Source organism: Aegilops tauschii, chromosome 4 (genome assembly GCF_002575655.3).
Source record: "Aegilops tauschii subsp. strangulata cultivar AL8/78 chromosome 4, Aet v6.0, whole genome shotgun sequence".
Lineage (NCBI taxonomy): Eukaryota > Viridiplantae > Streptophyta > Magnoliopsida > Poales > Poaceae > Aegilops > Aegilops tauschii.
Genome location: NC_053038.3, coordinates 88,000,213 through 88,022,821, shown reverse-complemented (window position 1 = coordinate 88,022,821; position 22,609 = coordinate 88,000,213). Strand labels below are relative to the sequence as shown.

Genomic DNA, 22,609 nt, shown 5'->3' with positions numbered 1-22,609 from the left:
GTTACATCAAGGGATAAAAATGCCGATGATTCAAAAGTGTCCTGGAGTATGCGCCAAGTCTTCAAAGGATTTCATCTTGAGTATGTCGTGGAGATGACAAACACGACTCACTTGTAGGTTGTCTAGGGGTCCTCGGCCCAACCCATGATTGGGGCCCGACGTGGTTAGGACCCCTATCCAGAACACCATCACCCGGGTGCGTCCACGAGCAGCATCCAAGCAGCCCTCAAATTTGCCTATCTACATCTAACACCTCGTACTTTAATCATTTAAACCATACAAAGAATGCAAAAGAAACATCTACGTACTACATAGATCAACTGGTACATGGGCAGCAGCGGCAACTCCGGCTCCTCCAGCTCCTCCGTGTCGGCACCCGCCTCCTCCTCAACCTCCAGTTCGGCAAAAGGCGCGTTGGTCACCGCCCATTCTTGCCGGATGAACCATCGATTCGCCTCGACATAGGCCTCATTCAGGTTGGACTCCAAGATGGCGGTCTGCTATACATTTCCGTCGCCTGGGCGACCTCGTACTTCGCCATGACGAAGCCAGCAACCGACATCGGCTCCTCCTCCTCCATGGGCTCCGGCTGCTGCTCCGGTTTCGGCTCCTCCTCCTCCTGCTGCTCCTCCATCTCTGACGAATCTGGAGACAGGCCCGCTGCCAGCGGGGCGGTGCGCCTAGCCCGGATCTCCCCGAGCAGTTGGACACACCGCTCGGGCGTAAGCATAGCGTAGGCCGTCATCTTCTGCTGGGCCATAATGGAGATGGGCGGCGAGAGGGAGAGCGGAAGTGAATGTGGAGGGCGGGGAGAAGTTGATGGATGAGATCGGGCTGGCGGCGTGGAGAGGGAGTGAGCAGATGTGGCTAGGGCTCAGACATGTCGTCCGGATTAAATAGCCGGACCCTGGCCCTCTGGCGGCGAGCCGAAGCGGCGCCGCGACTTTCACACCCCCACCGGACCATTGGGTTACCGAGCGCTTACGTGTTGGACCGGACTGTCAGCACGACGCGACCGATCACGCTCGGCCGCCTCATATCCGCCCTACATTTATAATAGATATGAGGGGTGCCGATACGTCAGTTTGAGGCGTACGGATGGATCAGATTTTTAACAGGTGACCGTCCGTGCTTGTTTGAGACCCGATTTTATAAGGCCGCCGGGGTAGATGATGTGAGTGCTTGAATTCAGCGGCTTGGCTGTACACCGCTCGTGAGCCCGCCGTGCGCCACACGGCTCTACCAGTGCAAAGCGCCCGGGTGGCAGCGCCCGGATGGCCGCGTGCACGTGAGCACGTGGTACGCCGAGCTCACGCTCATAAAGGTCACCCCCACGCCCCACCTCGGCCGCAACTCACTTCCGCGTTCCCCTTCCTCTCGACTCGGTTCGAACCGGTTTGGGGCCCTCTTCGCATGGTGGCTCCCAAACCCTAACCCGCAGATCCTTTGCCCCCTAAACCCTTCCCCCAATCCCCCTTCTCCTCCGCCCCCGCGGTGCTCGCCGGTGCGGGCACCGCCCTCCGCTGCTCTGCCCGGCGGGACGCTCGGCGTCTCGTCCCCCGCCTCAGCCGTCGCGCGTGAGGTACGCTTAGCCCATTTCTCTCCTCTCCTGGGTCAGCGTTCGCTCGACGCGGCGCGCCTCCATGGTTAGCTTGTGGTGCGGTTGTTAGCTGGCGGTGTGGCGCTGGTGCGGTTCCGTGTTCGGGGCGTGGGCAATTTGCTGATTCGGCCAGGCCTCCCGAGTCGCGAACCCTACAGGCTGGCCGTGCACTCGCTGCCGCCTCGCACGGGGAGGGCGTGGGGCCTGGATGGTGGGTTCGGAACGGTGTGGTTTTGTTCTTGTGTTTTTCCATGCGTGTTCGCCACCTGTAGCCATGAGCCCCAGTTAGCTTCCCAATTCGAGAACATAATATTGCCTCGAAGAAGCAATGGCGTCGAAAAACACTCGATTGTTGGGTGTTTGATTTGATGGTTGTTTCAATTTGATGGATTGCGTGGTAGAAGATGTGAGAGGGGTCGGAGTAATTCGCTGATATGCACTCTTGCCGTTATACTGCTGCGAGTATCAGCATGCTCTGATTTGACTTGGATCGTCTTCTTTTCTTGTCTATGCATATTGCTTGTTCGTGCATGCATTACAAGTCCCTTCTATACATATCCTGATGGATATTTTCTTAGTAATGTGGGGTTTCACATCCGAAAACATGGTATTGGATTCATTCTGCTTCTTAAATGTGTGATGCAATGCTAACCTGATAGTTATTTCGTTTTTTTTCTGGCAGAAATGATTAATTCATCTTCACTCCTAACGACTAGTAGCCTTTAATAGTTTGTTTCCTCTATTTTCTGCGGAGACTCTGAGCTAATAAGTAGTCAATGGCATTCATTCAATGGTACTCCTGTCTCTTTTTATTAGCCGTTATCCCCTTCTGCACAGTAATTAACGCCATATAAAAACCTACCAACCCCTCGCTCGCTGAACCATTGTGCCATCACTAATTTCCTTAATAATTGGGTGATCACATCCTCTGCCAATAACTGAATTGCTAGCCTCACTGCACGCCTCTTGCATGCGGTTTGTGGCCCTCTGGGATCTGGCTCTTCAGCATGCAGGCTCCTCTAGCGCTCCTATGATTAGTGATTGGAAATTAGAACATTAGCGATAAGTCACTTGGTACGTCAGGGGTAAAAAGGAAAGAAAACACCCACACTGAGTACCAGAGGCAAATCCTGTCAAACAATATGGGAAAGATTAGAAAAAATTTCATGCCTTACAAAATGAGATGGTGGAGTTCTGGTTAGGATTTTTGACTGACTTTAAGATTGTCAGCATTTCTGAGCTCCGTAAATCAGAATTCTCTTATGAGAGAGGTTAGACTTAAGGGAGACATTTGGCCCATCAGCCAATGGGAAGAGGATAAGGGGAGGAGGGAGAGAAGTACGAGAGATGGGCTTTGGCCCAGGCTGTCTAAGGGTAGGTGAGAGTGATGAATGGGCCATGAAATATTTGTCACCATTCAAATTTTAAGAAAAAATAAATGATATTCAAATTTGGAAAACATTAAGCATTCAAATAAGCAAGGGAAAATACCAAATGAACTAATAATCCAGAAAGAAGATCAACGTTTCATATTGTAATAATTGAATCCTATATTTATGTTACAACTAGGTTAATTGTTGTTGTGGCAGGAAAAATGTTTAATGCTCGAACGAGAACTATCTCCTCATCTTTTTTTCCTAAAAGAAGAATTTATGAACTATGTTTGTGGCTTTATGCATGTTCTAAGTGGTTTGCGTTGCGACAAATATTTTATTATGTTCCATATCCTGCACTATCTATAGTCGTATTCCTGTATCTGGGGTTCCCGTTTTTGTTTATGCATCATGTTAATTATAAACAGAAACATCACCTGTCTTACGTGGGAGATATAGTAGCTTAAAATTTACTGGGACCAGGCAGTCGTTATGGTAATAGCCATGTGATGCGTATTCGTATCTGTGTTTTTTATAAGAAATTAAGAATGGAACCCTTCCGTAGGATTCATTGTGTTTCTAAGAATGCATTATCTGTGAATGAAGCTCTAGTAAACTGTTTCTTCTCCCTTAGTCTTTCAGCTTGCACGTAGTTCCGAACTACCCGTTTTATTTTCTTGTTTTCTTATTTTAGCTTGCTGTGGCTGTCATATCTCAAAGTTGATTATCTTTCCACTAGTGATTTGAATGCCTTTTACTGTATCTATTCCTAATTAACTAATGACTTCCGAAAATCTGTAATGTGTTTGTTATTAGGTGCATGTCTCAACTCGATCTGAAGGATATATGTAGTGGATGTTGAATGACATTCTCTATGGATTTGAACGCATCACCATTGCCTGAAGAAGAGGATGAGCAGCCTTATGAAGAACCACCTGGTGAGGCTGATTATGCGCATGAGGAGGAACATGTTGAGTCTGCTGTTGCAACATTGCGAAGGGTATGTAGTACTCATTCTGGTTATAGTTTTCCATTTGCTGTGGATTGCTCATTGTGTAAGTTATAATTGAAAAATAAACTATGTCTTATTAGACATGTGTGCTAGGTTAGCATTGTTAGCTGAAGAAAATTACTGACAGAGAGATGGTTATCATTGATAATTTGATATGTATGTGTACATTGCGGCTTTCAAGATAAAAATTGTAGATGTACTCTGCATCAGGATCATAATGAAATATCCATTTTTGTGGGGATCGTGTTTTTACAGCAAAGTTGGTTCATATGTGTAACTTCATTTTCCACTTAAATTTGCACCATACAAAAACAATAACCACCCCATTTTGTTTTCTTACCAGAAAGCATGCAAACTGGTTTTATTTGGTGTTGCTAGCTCTATCATTTTTATGCAAATTCTGCTGTTGTTACTAGGAGCGTGAAGAGAGGCGGGAGAAATTGAAGAGAGAGCACCAGGATGAAGGCTCAGTGCAACACCCTCAGGAGATAAGGAATGATTATGCACCTCCAATCAAAGTTGGTAGAGGCCGGATTAAAGAGGCACCTGAGGGTATGAATAAGTCAAATTGTTTTCTAACGAGCTCTTCTAATTGTTGATAATATAAAATATATATTTTATACCTTATATTCTCTCTTTCACTTCGGCAATTTCTATTTATGGTATTTTTTTAAAATAAATGGATTTTTAGTATTTGTATTTTCATGGTTTGATTCAGGTTGGTTGGATTGTCCTGCATTTGGTGAGCCAATAGATAAAATCATACCCTCCAAAGTTCCTCTTGATGAAACATTCAATGAATCAGTTCCTCCTGGCAAAAGATATTCTTCCAAACAAGTAGTAAACAAGCAAAGAAAAGCTGGCCGTGAAGTAAGTATTGTTTGGTTGATAATTTCTAGTGTTTACCATATGTGTTATGTCTGGGCATGTTGTACCTATTTATATCCAAAATGGGTTATTCACACAGAAAAAATGCCAATTTGAAGTGCTCTTACAACATGTTTAGTTTACTTAACTAGCTCTTATTCGTATCAAGGGTGTATACTTTGATACCATTGGCACCCCTTCCTTCCGTATGAATGTATTCCTAGTTAGCCACTTGTTACCGATAGATAATTTTACTTCTGTATTAATTTTCTTCTTTTTTCAGATAGGGCTGGTGATTGATCTGACTAATACTTCTCGATATTACTCACCAGCAGAGTGGACAAAGCAAGGTACTAAGCATATCAAGGTGAGAGAGCTTAGCTTAAACACATCTTTTATTTTGAAGTACTCCTTCCTAAACATTTCCATTTTTAGATTCCTTGCAAGGGAAGAGATGCTGTACCAGATAATGAATCTGTTAACACATTTGTCTATGAGGTAACAACAACAATATTTTTGATACAGATATTTACATTATCAGTATATATTATTCTGGATGGTGTGTATTTATTCAGTCTGATGCTTAATTCTTGATATCTTATTTGGCATCTCCTTTTCACCCCAATTGTTTCCCACTTTGTATCTTTCACATGATGCTTTAAACCACGATGTAGTTATCAATGGCACCTTAGCTTGAGTGACAAGCCACTTATTTGTGGATTGGTCGATAATTATCATGGTGTGTGCTATGTGAACACATAGCAGTTTTTTCGTGTGCTAATTTACACCACGTTGCTCATTCGAGTATCTAGCCCTTTTCCATTTATCATATTTATTGATTTGTTTTTTCAGTTCATTGGTATGGTGCATAGTACCTGCAAACTCACCTCTTTTTTTTTGTAAAACAATACGCCGGGGCACGAGTTTGATGATATAAACATGCATATGGACCTTCACCTTTTTTTGTGGCTGTGGTGACTTTCTTGTTTTCTTGTTAGGCACTCTTCATTCCATGTGGTTAGTTTTTTCTACTGTAGAGTTAATTGATGTGCTTGCAGGTCATTAATTAACGACCATATATCTATATAAAAAGCTCATCAGAAGCTATTTATGCAATTATTTTGCTATTTTCAGGTGATGATGTATCTTGAACGACAAAAGCATACCAAGACTCCCAAGTATATTCTAGTTCACTGTACCCATGGTCATAATCGTACAGGTTTCATGATTATTCATTACCTCATGCGTACACGCATCTCTTGTGTTGCTGAGGTAGGGCAACTAGGCACTGAGTGTTTTTTCAATGTAGTTCTACTATTTGTCTTGACATCAATTTTCCCCCTAGGCAATACGTATTTTTGCTCAAAGGCGACCTCCTGGTATATATAAGAGGGACTACATTGAAGCATTGTATTCATTTTATCACGAGGTTCCTGAGAATATAATTGTAACATGCCCTTCAACACCAGAATGGAAGAGGCCTTCTGATCTTGATCTAAATGGTGAAGCTAAGCCAGATGACGATGATGACAACGGTGATGTTTCACCAGTACATGTATGTATTTTCCCCTTTTATTTAGGTAAAATTATTCCAAGTAATTGTAGGCTGCTTCCTTGTACCTGTTGATCCTTTTTCAATTGTTGGAATACAAACTGCTATGTAACTTCTATTTCTTGGCGCCTTCTACTTGAGTATTTGAATTTTACTTTTGAACATTACAGATGGAGTCAACCATATCATGGATCATGTTTGTTCATTTTCAAGCAACATTATTTGTCTGATAACTGATTTATTGTTTTGTTCTTGAAACATCCTCTTGTATCTTGCAGAATGATGTAGAGGAGAAAGTCATCACTAATGATGATGTGCTGGGAGACGCTGTACCTTTTGATCAGCAAGAGGCTCTGCGGATCGTATGCTATCGTTTGCTTGAACTTCCCCCTGTAAGTACACATTTTTTTATTTGTGCTCAACTAGCATTTTTGTGTGGATAACATCAAACACCTGTATTGCTATTTGTAGAATACTCTCCCCATCCCAGAATAGAAGGTGCACATGTTATGCAAATTTAACTTTAACCAACGATTATTCCAACCACACGTGGATTAATACATGATATAAAGTTGACATCTAATTGCTGGGAAAATGCTCGCACCTTATATTTCGGGATGGAGGGGGAATAGCTCAAATGTTACGAATTTTCAAGTGAGCAGAGAGTACATGCATGCAGTGTTGCTGTATGTCAAGTACTGCAGAGCTTATGAATGAAATCTAACGGGAAGTATTTATGCAAGTATTTGCTCATTTCACATGATGTGATGGTTCAACATGGTGTGCACCTACATATTAACTACTTTACTAAGCTGTGTGAAATAATATGCTTTTCTGTCGTCAAACTGGACTCCTGAAATGGGTTATCGCGTTTTCAATATGAACATTCAAAGTGTGTGAATAGCATCTATCTATCTATATATATATCAATGTTTTAAATAGCCGGCTATAGCTCCGCTATAGCCCGCTATATAGCCTTTTCACTAGGGTGCCGCTAAATGGTCCCATGTACAAATAGCCCGCTATAGCTGATTTTGAGGCCCGTGCGCTCTGGTCTAATTAGGTGGGCAGGTCACACCGGGAGTAGGCTTCTCCACCGCTAAAATATTTGAGGGTAAAACTGTTTCTAAGAAAAAGTAATGGATTTAATTTGGTTACCATGCATCGTCTACGACGTCCCGATCCGAAGGTCATTAGTTTTTGGCAGTAATATAGATAGAAGAGATGGTAATGGACGAGAATTCTTTACCAAGCAATGAGATGGTTCGATCCCTCGGCCTCGTAAACCTAGTAAATTCATTCTAATATGTAGTAACCAATTACTACATGCTCACTAATTGTTAGCAGTAAAAAGGATGGAGTGGATGGTAATGAAACAAATTATTTTACCAACGAAGGAATTAGAGATGCTTCCATCATGACGCATGGTAACCGTATTACTGCTGTGTAGTAATGCGTGGATCAGTATGTAGTAATTGTTTTTTCACGAAGGAAGGGGACTAGCGAAGCGCGTGGACCAGTATTGGTCGTAAATCGTTACGATGGAATTTTCCCGACGCGCGCCCCCTCCGGCTAGTTAACGCGTACTGGCTGGTTGGGTCGAACTGGACAGAGCGTACGCTAAGAAATAATGCGCGCAGGCTCAGTTTAGCATGTCTATATATATGGCATGGGTGGAACATGCTATTATAGTGTGTTTTCTGTGTCTTTTGCCTGTTCATAACTAATTATTTTATGTGATACTTCCATTCGACACTTCCATGTTGCAATCTTTGTAAATTATTTTGTTTCTGCAATTTTTATGTATGTGTAGCTTCAAAAGAAGTTTCTTTCTTATATCCTTTCTTTGGTTATAGGCGAGAGGGCATGCACAATTTCCAGGATCACACCCAGTCTCTCTTGACAGGTAACCAACGGTAAACCCTACTGCATATATTGTTTATAATATTAAATAAATTATTCTACCATCTTATGTTTTTCTCTCTTAAATTTCTCTTGTAAGGCATTATCATAAATTGCAAATCAGCACCTGTTGAGTAAATACACGCGTTCGTTTTGTGAAACTATGCACCCTACCTTTTTAAGAATCTCTGATACACGCATGCTGTTCTCATTCTGAAATTGGAGTACTTTCTTCGATGTATCAATTCATATAGCTTGTCCCCCTTTTCATATATTAAAGAGTGATGATTCGTTCGCAGTTAAGTCAAATCTAGCTATACTTATACAGGAGTACTCCCTCTGTTCACTTTTATAAGACGTTAGGCAATTCAGACAGAGCACAAAACAGTTCAATGTCAGCTGTCCAAAACGTCTTATAAAAAAGAACGGAGGGAGTACTAGTTAGTGTCGATGCATACCATCTTAGCGACCCAATCTAATCTGATGTCTCAAAAAAAGTTGATATATCTGAAAATTATGTCATAATTGTACAGTTAATCCCTTAATTACACCATACTAATTAAACTTTGCAACCTCTCTTTTGAAATTATGATGAATCTCACCGCAATCCATTCCTTATTCCTTAGTCATGACGCTATGACTACTGACCTTGTTTGCTGCTCCACATGAAATATTTGTCATAAAGTGTAATGGTTGCCATACCGTTTTATATCATTAAAACTGCACCAAGTTTCAAGAAATTAAAAAAAGGAGTTCTAAATCAGGAGGAGTTATATTTTTATGACTTGTATAGTTGACAAAAAGTGCATTTTTTTGCGTAAGACAAAAAGTGCATTGGGTGTGTATCTTTGCGAGTAATACTAAGATTAGTGATTGGTTTTAACAGCTAACCTTAAGGTGTTCATGAAGCAAGGCACTGTAAATGTTCGTGAAGCTTGTCCTAGTGTTAACATTAAAAGATGTTGGTTTGTTCTGATCCTACAAGCTAATACTTAGTGGGTGGTGGCAACAGCTAGCTTTAAGAAAACAATAGTTACTTAGATGGTAGGTGAACAGGCAAGGTTCTGCAAAATTCCATTGTTCTGAATGGACCATTATCGATTTTGGTTTATCTCCTTCTCCCTTATGTGGCCTTTTCTCTAATGCATTCTCTTTTGCTGATTGCAGTGATAATCTGCAGCTACTTAGACAGCGATACTATTATGCTACTTGGAAAGCTGATGGAACCCGATATATGATGCTTATAATGAGGGATGGTTGTTTCTTGATTGATCGGAATTTTTGCTTTAGAAGAGTTCAGATGCGCTTTCCCCATAGGAACCTGAATGAAGTAATGTTCTCCTCCTGATGCAGGAGAATCCATCGTAGTACATTTCTGTTTACATATCTAACCTTATTTCTTTGCCAATTGAAGGGTCCACATGATATGACATTGATTGACGGGGAAATGATTATAGATACAGTACCTGATTCAGGATTGAAGAGGAGGTACTTGGCGTATGATCTGATGGCACTTGATTCAGTGTCCAAGACAAAGGTATCTATTATAGTTTCCTTCCATTGAAGGAATATTGAGCACCCTTTGATTTATTACCTCGAAGTCAGCCTCTTTGTCTATTATTACTGCTTTACTTGGATAACTGCTGTGGTCCATCCTCTGTCATTTTGAGCAACAACAACAACAACAACAAAGCCTTTAGTCCCAAACAAGTTGGGGTAGGCTAGAGGTGAAACCCATAAGATCTCGCAACCAACTCATGGCTCTGGCACATGGATAGCAAGCTTCCACGCACCCCTGTCCATAGCTAGCTCTTTGGTGATACTCCAATCCTTCAGGTCTCTCTTAACGGACTCCTCCCATGTCAAATTCGGTCTACCCCGCCCTCTCTTGACATTCTCCGCACGCTTTAGCCGTCCGCTATGCACTAGAGCTTCTGGAGGCCTGCGCTGAATATGCCCAAACCATCTCAGACGATGTTGGACAAGCTTCTCCTCAATTGGTGCTACCCCAACTCTATCTCGTATATCATCATTCCGGACTCGATCCTTCCTCGTGTGGCCGCACATCCATCTCAACATACGCATCTCCGCCACACCTAACTGTTGAACATGTCGCCTTTTAGTCGGCCAACACTCCGCGCCATACAACATTGCGGGTCGAACCGCCGTCCTGTAGAACTTGCCTTTTAGCTTTTGTGACACTCTCTTGTCACAGAGAATGCCAGAAGCTTGGCGCCACTTCATCCATCCGGCTTTGATTCGATGGTTCACATCTTCATCAATACCCCCATCCTCCTGCAACATTGACCCCAAATACCGAAAGGTGTCCTTCCGAGGTACCACCCGGCCATCAAGGCTAACCTCCTCCTCCTCACACCTAGTAGTACTGAAACCGCACATCATGTACTCGGTTTTAGTTCTACTAAGCCTAAACCCTTTTGATTTCAAGGTTTGTCTCCATAACTCTAACTTCCTATTTACCCCCGTCCGACTATCGTCAACTAGCACCACATCATCTGCAAAGAGCATACACCATGGGATATCTCCTTGTATATCCCTTGTGACCTCATCCATCACCAATGCAAAAAGATAAGGGCTCAAAGCTGACCCCTGATGTAGTCGTATCTTAATCGGGAAGTCATCGGTGTCGACATCACTTGTTCGAACACTTGTCACAACATTATCGTACATGTCCTTGATGAGGGTAATGTACTTTGCTGGGACTTTGTGTTTCTCCAAGGCCCACCACATGACATTCCGCGGTATCTTATCATAGGCCTTCTCCAAGTCAATGAACACCATATGCAAGTCCTTCTTTTGCTCCCTATATCTCTCCGTAAGTTGTCGTACCAAGAAAATGGCTTCCATGGTCGACCTCCCAGGCATGAAACCAAACTGATTTTTGGTCACGCTTGTCATTCTTCTTAAGCGGTGCTCAATGACTCTCTCCCATAGCTTCATTGTATGGCTCATCAGCTTAATTCCACGGTAATTAGTACAACTCTGAACATCCCCCTTGTTCTTGAAGATTGGTACTAATATACTTCGTCTCCATTCTTCTGGCATCTTGTTTGCCCGAAAAATGAGGTTGAAAAGCTTGGTTAGCCATACTATCGCTATGTCCCCGAGACCTTTCCACACCTCAATGAGGATACAATCAGGGCCCATCGCCTTGCCTCCTTTCATCCTTTTTAAAGCCTCCTTCACCTCAGACTCCTGGATTCACCGCACAAAACGCATGCTGGTCTCATCGAAGGAGTCGTCCAGTTCAATGGTAGAACTCTCATTCTCCCCATTGAACAGCTTGTCGAAGTACTCCCGCCATCTATGCTTAATCTCCTCGTCCTTCACCAAGAGTTGGCCTGCTCCGTCCTTGATGCATTTGACTTGGCCAATATCCCTCGTCTTCCTCTCTCGGATCTTGGCCATCTTATAGATGTCCCTTTCACCTTCTTTCGTGCCTAACCGTTGGTAGAGGTCCTCATATGCCCGACCCCTTGCTTCACCAACAGCTCGCTTTGCGGCCTTCTTCGCCATCTTGTACTTCTCTATGTTGTCTGCACTCCTATCCTGGTATAGGCGTCTGAAGCAATCTTTCTTCTCTTTAATCGCCTTCTGGACATCATCATTCCACCACCAGGTATCCTTATCTTCGCTTCTCCTTCCCCTGGACACTCCAAACTCCTCCGAGGCCACCTTACGAATGCAAGTCGCCATCTTCATCCACACATTGTCCGCATCCCCTCCTTCCTCCCAAGGGCCCTCCTTAATGACCCTCTCCTTGAACACCTGAGCTACCTCCCCCTTGAGCTTCCACCACTTCGTTCTAGCAACTTTGGCATGCTTATCCCGCTGGACACGAATCCGAAAGCGGAAGTCAGCAACCACTAGCTTATGCTGGGGTACAACACTCTCTCCAGGTATCACCTTACAGTCTAGGCACGCACGCCTATCTTCTCTTCTCGAGAGGATGAAATCAATCTGGCTAGAGTGTTGGCCACTACTAAAAGTCACCAGATGTGATTCTCTCTTTCTAAAGAGGGTGTTAGCTACAATCATGTTGTAGGCTAGAGCAAAGATTAAGACATCTTCTCCTTGATTCCTGATGCCCATGCCAAAGCCCCCATGCGCCCCTTCAAAACCTGTGTTAGATGTACCCACGTGGCCATTGAGGTCTCCTCCTATGAAGAGCTTCTCACCAATCGGTACACTCCTAACCACGTCTTCCAGGCCTTCCCAGAACTCCCTCTTGGTGTTCTCATTGTGGCCTACTTGCGGGGCATACGCGCTGATAACATTGAGAACCAAGTCCTCAACTACCAGCTTGACCAGGATAATCCGGTCCCCACGTCTCTTGACGTCTACCACTCCATACTTGAGGCTCTTGTTGATCAAGATGCCTACGCCATTTCTGTTTGCAGCCGTCCCCGTGTACCACAGCTTGAAGCCGTTATCGTCCACCTCCTTCGCCTTCTGTCCTCTCCATTTGGTTTCTTGGACGCAAAGGATATCAACCCCTCTCCTCACCGCTGCATCAACTAGCTCCCGAAGCTTCCCTGTCAGAGACCCTACGTTCCAGCTACCTAAGCGAATCCTCCTAGGCTCGGCTAGCTTCCTTACTCTTCGCACTCGTCGAGTCAAATGCGAAGACCCTTGCTCATTTTCCACTACATCCGGGCGCCGATGTAGCGCGCCACTAAGGATGCGACGACCCGATCCTCGCTCACTTGCCACCGTATCCGGATCAAGATACGGCGCGCCACTTGGGGGGTGACGGCCCGGCCCTTGCCCATTTTCCACCACACCCGGGTTCCGATGTGGCGCGTCGCTGAGAGGGTTACGCCCCAACGAAAATCTTTTGGGTTTCATCTCCATAAGAGTGGCTGAGTTTTTACGTTGGCTCGCCAAGCCTATCACAACCCTCCTCCTTTACCCGGGCTTGGGACCGGCTATGTTGAGACAACATAGGCGGAGTTCATCCTCTGTCATTTTGAGCGACTACAAAATTTCTTGTTGCTGCACATGTGTATGGAAGTTATCTAAGTAAATCACAGTATTCCTTTGTGTTACAACTTGCCATCATATTTTATTGATCTATACTTTGTCAAAGTAAATATCAAAGTTTGTATTTACTATGTCTATCATATCATCTTACCAATATGAGTTTACTTTTGTGGTAGGTTTTGTTACAGTTAGACCTTATCGGTGCAATTAGTTCTTGGCCTTAGTATAGTTTTAATTTCATAGTATTTTTGTATGCAGTTGCCTTTCTCTGAGAGGTGGAGATTAATTGAAGATGAAATAATCCGGCCACGCCATAACGAGAGAAAACTGTTTGAGAGTGGTTCTAAGAGCAATCCAATGTACAAATATGATATGGAGCTATTTTCGGTAATTGGATTCGGACCTGCTACATTTTAATGTTCCATTTTGATGAGTTGAAGTACATTTCTTATGTTTGGGTGCTCTACCAGGCCCGGAGAAAGGATTTCTGGCTTCTGCATACAGCAAAAAGGGTACTGAAGGAGTTTATCCCATCACTTTGCCATGATGCTGATGGCCTGATATTTCAGGTATGTTTGTCTTCTTTCGGTGACTACTGGAAACTTGAAAGCTGAAATTCCAGTGCAAGTTGATGCAATGCATAGATGCTTAAGGAAGAAAACAAACTATAATGGTGAACTACACGATTATATTTGTTTTGATAAAACCTCATGAAACTACATTTGTAACATAATCTTGGATTTTCTACTACAAGCAGAAGAGAAAAATGTTAACATTTTAGTCTCCCTGATTTTTGGAAACTACCGGGACTTCTAAGTATTTGAACTGTAGTCTATTGCTTCAATTTTAATCTCCCATTTTATTTTCTGCATTGCAACTCATTATTTGGTTGTGGCACTGCCTTAATTTACATGTCAGTTTGAGTTGCAAGCATGTAGTGGATCCTGGTTGTATACATAGAAGTCATGTGGCCTTCTTGAGAACAATATAGACTCGTAGCATTATGATGCAAACCTGTCTATTGAGCTGTTTATTTCAGTTTGCAGCTGACTATATTAATCATCAGGAACACAAATAGTCTTGTGAGATACTTGAAGGCAGAAAATGTGCTAATCAATCTACAGAGTAAAAGCTTTGTGGTAGCAATATGAATTAATTTTAGCAGTTGAGCTGTTGTGTGCAAATTTCTTTTGTTTGTTTCCATTGGCCATTTAGTTCACCTTGCACCAGGAGTTCATGTTTTTGGTGTTACTCTTGTTACGCTTCTGCCCAAGATATGCTATTCTTCCAAAAAGTTCCCTAGAGATGTTTCCTGTTTTGTGCGTAGTCTGCCATGATGTGTGCTAGCACCACTGGGTAACCACCGTGTTTAGTGTCTCTTTGTGCTTGAGAGCAGTATGAGATCACGCATTGACTTACAAGAAGATCTTAAGTGAGGGAGTGGAGGAAGAGGGACAGATGGAGAGGCAGGGGAAGATAGCTTCAGGAAGACCTTAGATGAGACAGAGAGATGGAGAGGGAGGGGAAGAGGAAGAGGGCCAGAGCTTTCTTCCTTGGAGCCCATTGTCGGTTTCTCCTGTGGGTCCGTTGCTGTAGTACACACGCTCTTCACATGCTCGAGTAGTCCATTTTAGCAATAATTTATCCACATGATGAACAAACAACACCGGCCTTTTTAGGGGAATGCATGTTGACTATCTGTATTTATTGATACAGTTATAGACTTGAATATTTGTAATGACGCTCCTACTTATGTGTGTTCTTGAGCTTCCTCTGACCGTACATGAATAATGTGTCTACACTTCTATCATTGGCGATTCTTATCATGGTTAGGAGTAGTTTATTTCAGGCTTCAAGAAGTGCAATCTGTTTGTCTTGGCTAACACACCTTTATTTGTGCTTGTTCATTAGGGCTGGGATGATCCTTATGTAACTCGCACCCATGAAGGTCTTCTTAAGTGGAAATACCCTGAAATGAATTCAGTTGACTTTTTGTTTGAGGTTTGTGTGGCAATTGTTTCCAGTATTTTTGCTTTAAATGGTTTAGTTGTTTTTTTTATATGGTGGGGTTTATTTTGTCATACCTAATTGTGCAGGTTGGCAATGATAATCGCCAGCTCGTTTTTCTTTACGAGAGAGGCAAAAAGAAACTCATGGATGGTTCTCGGATGGTATTTCCAAGTAAGTAGTGCTGCAATTTTTATGGTCATTTTATTTTTGCACACTTGACAGCGTGTTTCTCATAAACAAGTTTGTATATTTTCTCATGCAATTGTGAATATGAACTTATTTATCTTATTAGGACATCATTGTAGTCTTATTCACTTTTTGTAAGTTCCAAACACAAAATATATATCCAAGACTTACATCTGCTTTTTTGGAATGACTGACTAGCTTAAACATGACCAGGTTTATGCATCTATACTATACCTTTGTCTACCAGAACACTTTATTTGCACATTGATGGGTTTGGAGCCAATTTGTAGGGAGCCTCCAATCTCTAATATTTTTTCCCACGAATTTAAAAATTGCCGAGGATATTATTCTTCCCAATCTCTAATATTTTTTTCCCACGAATTTAAAAATTGCCGAGGATATTATTCTTCAGCTATGTATAGCACTACATCTATAGTTGAATGACCTGCAGACTTAAATCATTGTATTCTAGGAGCATATTTGCTCTTCTTGCTTACTGTTATGCTGGAATTTTAGTTTCCCCTATTCTTGGTCTAGCTGATGAGGTGTATTGGTTGCATATTTATGCTTGTTTTCTGAAACTTATGCAGATGGAGAAGATCCATCATCTATCTCTGGGAGGATTGTTGAGTGCTCTTGGAATAAGGAACAGCAGTGTTGGGTCTGCATGCGCGTTAGATTCGATAAATCGACTCCTAATGATATCAACACATATCGCAAGGTTGATTCTCTAGCCCTTATCTGTGTTGGAATTTACTCCCTCCTTTCCTAAATATAAGACATTTTAGAGATTCCAATACGGACTACAAACGGAGCAAAATGAGTGAATCTACACTCTAAAATATTTTTATATACATCTGTATGTAGTCCGTATTGAAATCTCCAAAATGGCTTATATTTAGAAACGGAGGGAGTACATACTGTGCATCTGGATATAATCATGGTTCTTTTAATACGAAAAGATATATCTTCTTCATTCGAAATCATTGATGTGTGCTAAAATTACAATATTTATTTATACATAGAGGCTAAATAGAATCTGGCCCCTGAAATAATTTGTTATTTTTGTGCCTGCAATAGATGCACTTTCAGATTTATCTCCTCAGCTTTGTTAGCTTTATTGTGATTTAATTTTTTTAATTAGGCAAATTTTCATTTCCTCTTTTGTTTGCTATAACTGTTTCCTTTTTCCATGAAAAAGAAATCATCACCTTGCTAGATTTTGAATTACTATAATCCTCTGACAGCATCATTGTGTTATCTGCAGGTAATGAGGAGCATCACAGACAATATAACCGAAGACAAGCTTCTAGAAGAGATCACTGAGATAATCTCCCTCCCGATGTATGCTGATAGGAAGAAGGCTGATGAAAGGATGGCCCATGCAAAGATGGCACAACATCGGCGGAGAGGGCAGATGCCGCCACAGTAGTGTTAGCCTTGTTGGAATAGTGCTAGAGCGCCGCTGCCCTGTCTGTCTCTGGGCTGGGCATCGGCTGGTTCCATTAGCTTGTGTAATTAGTAGAGGTTTAGGGCCGTATGTTGATGGCCGGCCAGCCAGCTAATTCTTTGCACTTGTTGTGTGCCTACCGCCTGTATATAGTTGTCGCAGCAGAGTAGTCCTGTAAATCTTGTATCATGTTTCTGTATTCTCTCCTATGGTTTAGTTTCATGGGTGTAGAATAGTTAGTCTTTTAACAAGAGAGGGAGCGTGTTCAAGTCTTGTCTTGTAGTATTGCCGAAAGTGTCCTAATCCGGAGGGTGCATTGAGCTCGGGAGTGCCTCTTGTTATCCTAGAATAAGTGTTGCATGTGGCATCTCTCCATCCATTTATTCCATTCCCATTACATATCTAGGTGGATGCCGGTCTTATTTGCAGGTGCTTGTTTTATGTGGCTGTCTCGTATTGTATCCAAACCGTCCTCTAAATCTGTTAATTTAATCATGCAGGGGCCCTAGGGCGTGGGCATAGTGTCGTTTGGCTGGTGGTTTCTAAAATTTGTCGTTGGGATAGTTGTTCTTGGTTAGCCTTTTGTTTTCAGTGTTGGTCGTCTTGTTTGCTTCGAGCTACCTGGTTTTAAACCAAGTTCACAACAAAAGGCACCCCCACCAGGCATCAGATGGAGGGTAAAGACTCACCTCGCGGCCACATTCCGTGGCCCAGGCACACGTTTATCTACGCCAGGCGGAATGGAGGTGGCCCAGGCACAGTTGGAATAGGCTGAACTGAAATGAAATCGGTAAAGAATATAGCCAAAAAGTGTAGTCCAGAAGATTGAAGATGTTCCAAATGAAGAAATGGAAAACTTGAAAATGATCCTTCTGATTCTTGAAGATTGAGGATCCGAGAAAGATTTCTGACGCAAGGGTGGCGAACTAGTGCGGAAATGTTGCATGCTTTAGACACCGGGTAAGATGCATTTGGAGAAATGCTGTAAATGCACATGTCAAGAACACCTTTATCTCAATGTACTTTTCACACGCTGGAATTCCATATGTTATTGGCCGATGCTTTTGATTCAAAGTTCAAACTTACAAACTTTCATAGACTGCATAACGAGGAACAGAGGAGGAAGTGTTTATGCTCCAGTAGTTGTGCATTAAATAATCACAATGCTGAGTGAAACATGTGGATTCTTCCATATAAACAGCATATGAAAATTGGAGCAACCTCAACTAGCAGAAGGTAAAGACCACTGCTGCACGTAAATTTCAGTATTCCCACCTCTGTTCTTCAGATAGCGACTGCTCGTCTTCCATCTCAAACTGAGTTTTGGTTCATTGCTAGAAAAACACATTAAATTTAGCAAAAGATGCATCTTTTTATAAATATACTTTTTGGATAACAAACACTCATCCTCACAATACATCTCGTACGCGACTTTATTTTTCTCTCACTTCGAAAGATCTTATTGCTGGGAGTACAACATGGGCATCCTATCATCAATTGTGTGAGAAGGATGTTCCACCGCATTCATGCCAACCTATGCTCACTGGAGAGCATCACTTGGCACATTCGATGAAACCTTTGATGTCGAAACTTCCATTAGGATCAGACTTTGTGATCACACCCTGTGGGGAAACACGCACAAGAAGTTTACCGACTAATAATGCAGTACAGACCAACACCGAAAGAGCATACGAAAAATGGAACATGCAAGTAGTGTGGTGATATAGAACATACCTTTTCTGTAATGATTGCAGTAATTAGATTTGCTGGAGTAACGTCGAAGGCGGGGTTCCAGACTGATATACCTGACGCGGCAACTTGCTTTCCTAGACCACCTTCAGAGTTCAACAATTCCTTTGGAGATCTTTCTTCTATGACGATTTGCTTCCCAGACGGGAGGGAGAGATCAATCGAAGTTACTGGTGCGGCCACGTAAAACTGCATGCCGTGATGCTTTGCAGAAATCGAGAGGTTGTATGTGCCAATCTTGTTGGCTGTGTCACCTTTAAATTCCATACCCAAAAATACAGTCAGCAACAGGTATATTTGGTGTTCAGTTGATTTAAGAATTATTCTTGTGGGTGGTTACCATTTGCAGCTATACGATCAGCACCCACAATTACAGCTTGAACTTGTCCATTATTCATAAGTGCAGCTGCAGCAGAGTCTGCTATCAGCGTCGCAGGTATTTTGTCATGAACTAACTCGAAAGCTGTAAGCCTGGAACCCTGGAGATTACAAACAAATTGTTGAGAGCTTTGTATGTCTGTGAACACACTGCAAACCTATCCTTCGAGTGAGTGGTAAAGAATAGGTAGCAAACAGTTCTTATCTAAGATTATATTTGACCTGAAATGACTGAGCAAGATGGATGACCTAGACAGTTGGTGAAATTATTTGAAGGATGATTCACTGAACTAATTTTTCTGCGGTATAGCACATAGGATCATGGTATGTCAAAGACGTTAATATGCTATGAAAGAATATGGGGTGTGGCTAATTATACTTAATATGTCTTGGTACAAAACATAACAAGATAACTTGTTCATAAATTACTATGACATGCAAATGTGGAATGAATCTCTACCTGGTTAAATGGACGAGTTTCAGTGCAGAAGGCCTTCTCCAAAACTCCTCCAGAGTGAAGAGCACGAATGACCCCTAGGGCAGTTCCGTAACCAGCGGTTGCAAGGCTAGATTAAAAAAGAAATATACTATAATTGGATAAGGATATTGAGCATCATAAATACAAGAAAAAAATGATGAATTTACCTGCCAGTATTACAATGGGTTAGAACAGAGATGTTTCTCGAACTTCCAAGCTGCCGTTGAAGGAATTCAGCTCCATGCGAGCCAATTGCCTTATTATCGGCCACATCATCAACTAGCATAGCTTCTGCAGCTTCAATAAAGACCTGGATATAGAAAAGATAATTAAGCAGGTGCGCCAACAATTTCATCAACCAGAGAGATAATCAAATTTCACAAATATATACCATTTGAAAATTTATGAGGGCGTAAAATCCGTTAAGGCAACATGGGAAAATGTTTTTTAGAAGGGACAATAGTTTTTCAAATGAGCAAGAGGGAAAACCAGGGTTTTTTCAACTCGTCATCACCTCATAACTTCTAATGGTCATTATTTATGGAATTATTCTATTTATCAGTTTAACCAGTAGTCCATTATGCAAGCATTCAAGACAGTTGCGCACAAAAGACAGTCATTGCTGGTTTCTTGCTGGTCACCTATTGCAACCAGCCTGACAGTAGTCGAGACACTTGTGCAAAAATGGTGGGCCAAACAACCCTAATGAAAACCAACAAAAAGTCACAACCAATTAGTCACATCAGGAGCTAAGAATTCAAAATAAAAATCAAGGAACTGGACAAATATGCAAGCAAGGGCATCACGATTCAGCCTGACAGAGTTTTCACATAAATGCTACAATTGGTAATGTTCTGACAGTAGGCTCGATGCTAGAAGTTTGGGAATTTAGCCTCATGCAACCTACTATCATCAGGTTTGTTAGTTTCCTGTTTAGTTTCAAAAGAAACATAAAGTTTCAAGACATATTAACTCTATGGTCCTGGCAATTAAGCGCATACACAATGGTCACGATGAATGAGTTTGCTCAGGTATTGAAGAACTACTAGTGAGCAGGATGATGGATCGAAACTATAAATCCGCTTGGCACCTGAAAGATAGATTTGGCATCTTTTGCTGTTTCAGCTGTTCTTGACACTAAGTTCTGAAGCTTTGTAGCAGCATCAGACAGGTTCACTGCTGTGGGCCGGCTGACAAAGAAATTGAAGTAAATCATTGATTAGAATAATATGCATGGGCAGAAGTAGAAATTCATTTCAATGTAAAACATGGATATCAGGATCAAAATTATCGCGCATAAGGTCCTGAAGTTCAAACTGCAACAGTTAAATAATTTTTACCTGGATACAAGGTATTCCAACTTCTTGGAAACGAATGAGGCTGCTTCCACAGGTGTACCAGTGAAATCGTGATCATTAACTTCCACAGCCAATGACAGTGCTGCCGCTATGGCTATGGCAGGAGCACCACGGACAACCATGTCTCTGATCGCATTCCTGAATAGTCTTAACGAGTTAAATGCTCAATGCGGACATAAGCACAAATATACTTTTGCTATGTGAGCATACAACAAACTTAGTTATAATTTTTGTATTTAGTATTTACTCTCTTTTACTATTGTTATATATACATATTCTGTTCTATCATTTCATCAGTGCCAAATTAAAATAGTTACGTCTTTACAGATAATAAACTGAGCCTAACAATTCCTTGAGTTTCACAATATCCTTCCGCGGGCACAGGAGTTCAAGGTACTTGAAAGTTTCAAAAACAATTATTCAACTTATCAAAATATTTATATGAAATTTACAGGTTCAAATTGTATTTCCCCAAAGCCTTTCGACTTGTCAGCAACTATTTCAGTAACAAACGGATTTAATTACCGGATTTGTGCTCTAGACCAAGTCTCACTTTGTCAGTTCTGGTTTTGCAATAATTTTTTCTACTGTCAGCAAATTCTTTGTCTGGCTTCTTCGTTTCCCTTGATCTGGCCCGTTTCATCTTCTCCCACTTGTAAGCAGGCCCGAAAAGTCAGCAGAGCCCTAACGCAGAAGCAGCATTATTGCCGCCGCCGCCGCCAGGATTCGCCTCCTATATCTTCTTTATTTAAAATAATCCAGAGTGCCGAATCAATTATCGTTCACCCCCCCCCCCCCCACCCCCCAGAGCACATGGTAAAACCTTTAACGCAAAGGCAGTCACCACGGTCCTTTCTTTTGGCAAATCAAACTACAGGTAATATTAAACCCTGAATTGACCTGTGTCCGCCGCTGACAACATCCGCATATACACTAAAGAAATACTGCCAACTAGAGGTTCAAGAAGAAGAAAAGGGAGCTCACCATCCATCCGCGGAGTCCTTGACATCGATGTAGACCTCCTCGAGGGGCAGCTTCCTCTGCATCACATCGAAACCAGAAACCAAGACCCCAATCAGGAACGGAGGAACTCGCCACCACTTCCACTCGGGAGAAGGCGCATGGAGAAGCAGAGGGCGGGACCTGATCGAGGAGGCGAAGCGCGCCGCGGCCGTAGAGGATGGACTGAAGCGCGCTGGATTCGCCCATTCTGGCCGGGGAAATTCGGAGGGCTCGGACGGCTCAGATGGAAAAAGTGAAGAACAGAGGATGGAGGCCGCACTGCGCAATCTTGCCCTTTATGTTGTCGCGTACACCGCGCCGTAGCAAAGTCCCGATTCCCAAACGGGACCCCTCTGCCGCTTTGCGCTCGAGCCCCTTGGGTTCCTCGTATTCTCGATATTCTCTGTCCTCTAGGAATATTCTGGACTCTGGGCTGGGCGTGCATTGTCATCGGCGTTTGACCTGGCTTTGACGACGCTCCCGCTAACAAGGAAACAAAATCATGTGAGCTGGGCGAAGACTGAAACGTGCGAAATCATGCGGCGCAGCCTTCGCCATCCGCCACCGTCAGCGTCAGGCACGCAGGCGGTGGCAAGAGTCACGCACGCCGGCCAGCCAGCCACCCACCAAGGCCTGCAGCCTTGGCAATAACGCGGGAGTTGAATGGCAGTTCCGCAAGAGATGCAAC

At 42.7% G+C, this 22,609-nt stretch overlaps 2 protein-coding genes across 2 annotated transcripts; one reads left to right on the top strand and one right to left on the bottom strand.

The window, feature by feature from the left end:
* The first annotated feature begins 1,349 nt into the window (after positions 1 to 1,349).
* Positions 1,350 to 17,229, top strand: LOC109749722 (uncharacterized). The gene is made up of 18 exons (XM_020308680.4): positions 1,350 to 1,582; positions 3,790 to 3,973; positions 4,402 to 4,537; positions 4,704 to 4,855; positions 5,136 to 5,219; positions 5,288 to 5,350; positions 5,987 to 6,124; positions 6,198 to 6,407; positions 6,683 to 6,796; positions 8,261 to 8,310; positions 9,474 to 9,636; positions 9,721 to 9,843; positions 13,569 to 13,697; positions 13,781 to 13,879; positions 15,222 to 15,311; positions 15,407 to 15,491; positions 16,097 to 16,227; positions 16,774 to 17,229. The coding sequence occupies exons 2-18, from the start codon at positions 3,836 to 3,838 to the stop codon at positions 16,936 to 16,938; spliced, it is 2,070 nt and encodes a 689-aa protein (XP_020164269.1). The 5' UTR covers positions 1,350 to 1,582; positions 3,790 to 3,835; the 3' UTR covers positions 16,939 to 17,229.
* A 1,079-nt stretch (positions 17,230 to 18,308) lies between these two features.
* On the bottom strand, positions 18,309 to 22,351 carry LOC109749728 (methylthioribose-1-phosphate isomerase). Its single transcript, XM_020308683.3, has 9 exons — positions 22,063 to 22,351; positions 21,904 to 21,959; positions 20,902 to 21,057; positions 20,652 to 20,751; positions 19,729 to 19,871; positions 19,544 to 19,649; positions 19,046 to 19,184; positions 18,691 to 18,959; positions 18,309 to 18,578 (listed from the first exon to the last, which is right to left on the bottom strand). The coding sequence occupies exons 1-9, from the start codon at positions 22,126 to 22,128 to the stop codon at positions 18,510 to 18,512; spliced, it is 1,104 nt and encodes a 367-aa protein (XP_020164272.1). The 5' UTR covers positions 22,129 to 22,351; the 3' UTR covers positions 18,309 to 18,509.
* Positions 22,352 to 22,609: the final 258 nt, after the last annotated feature.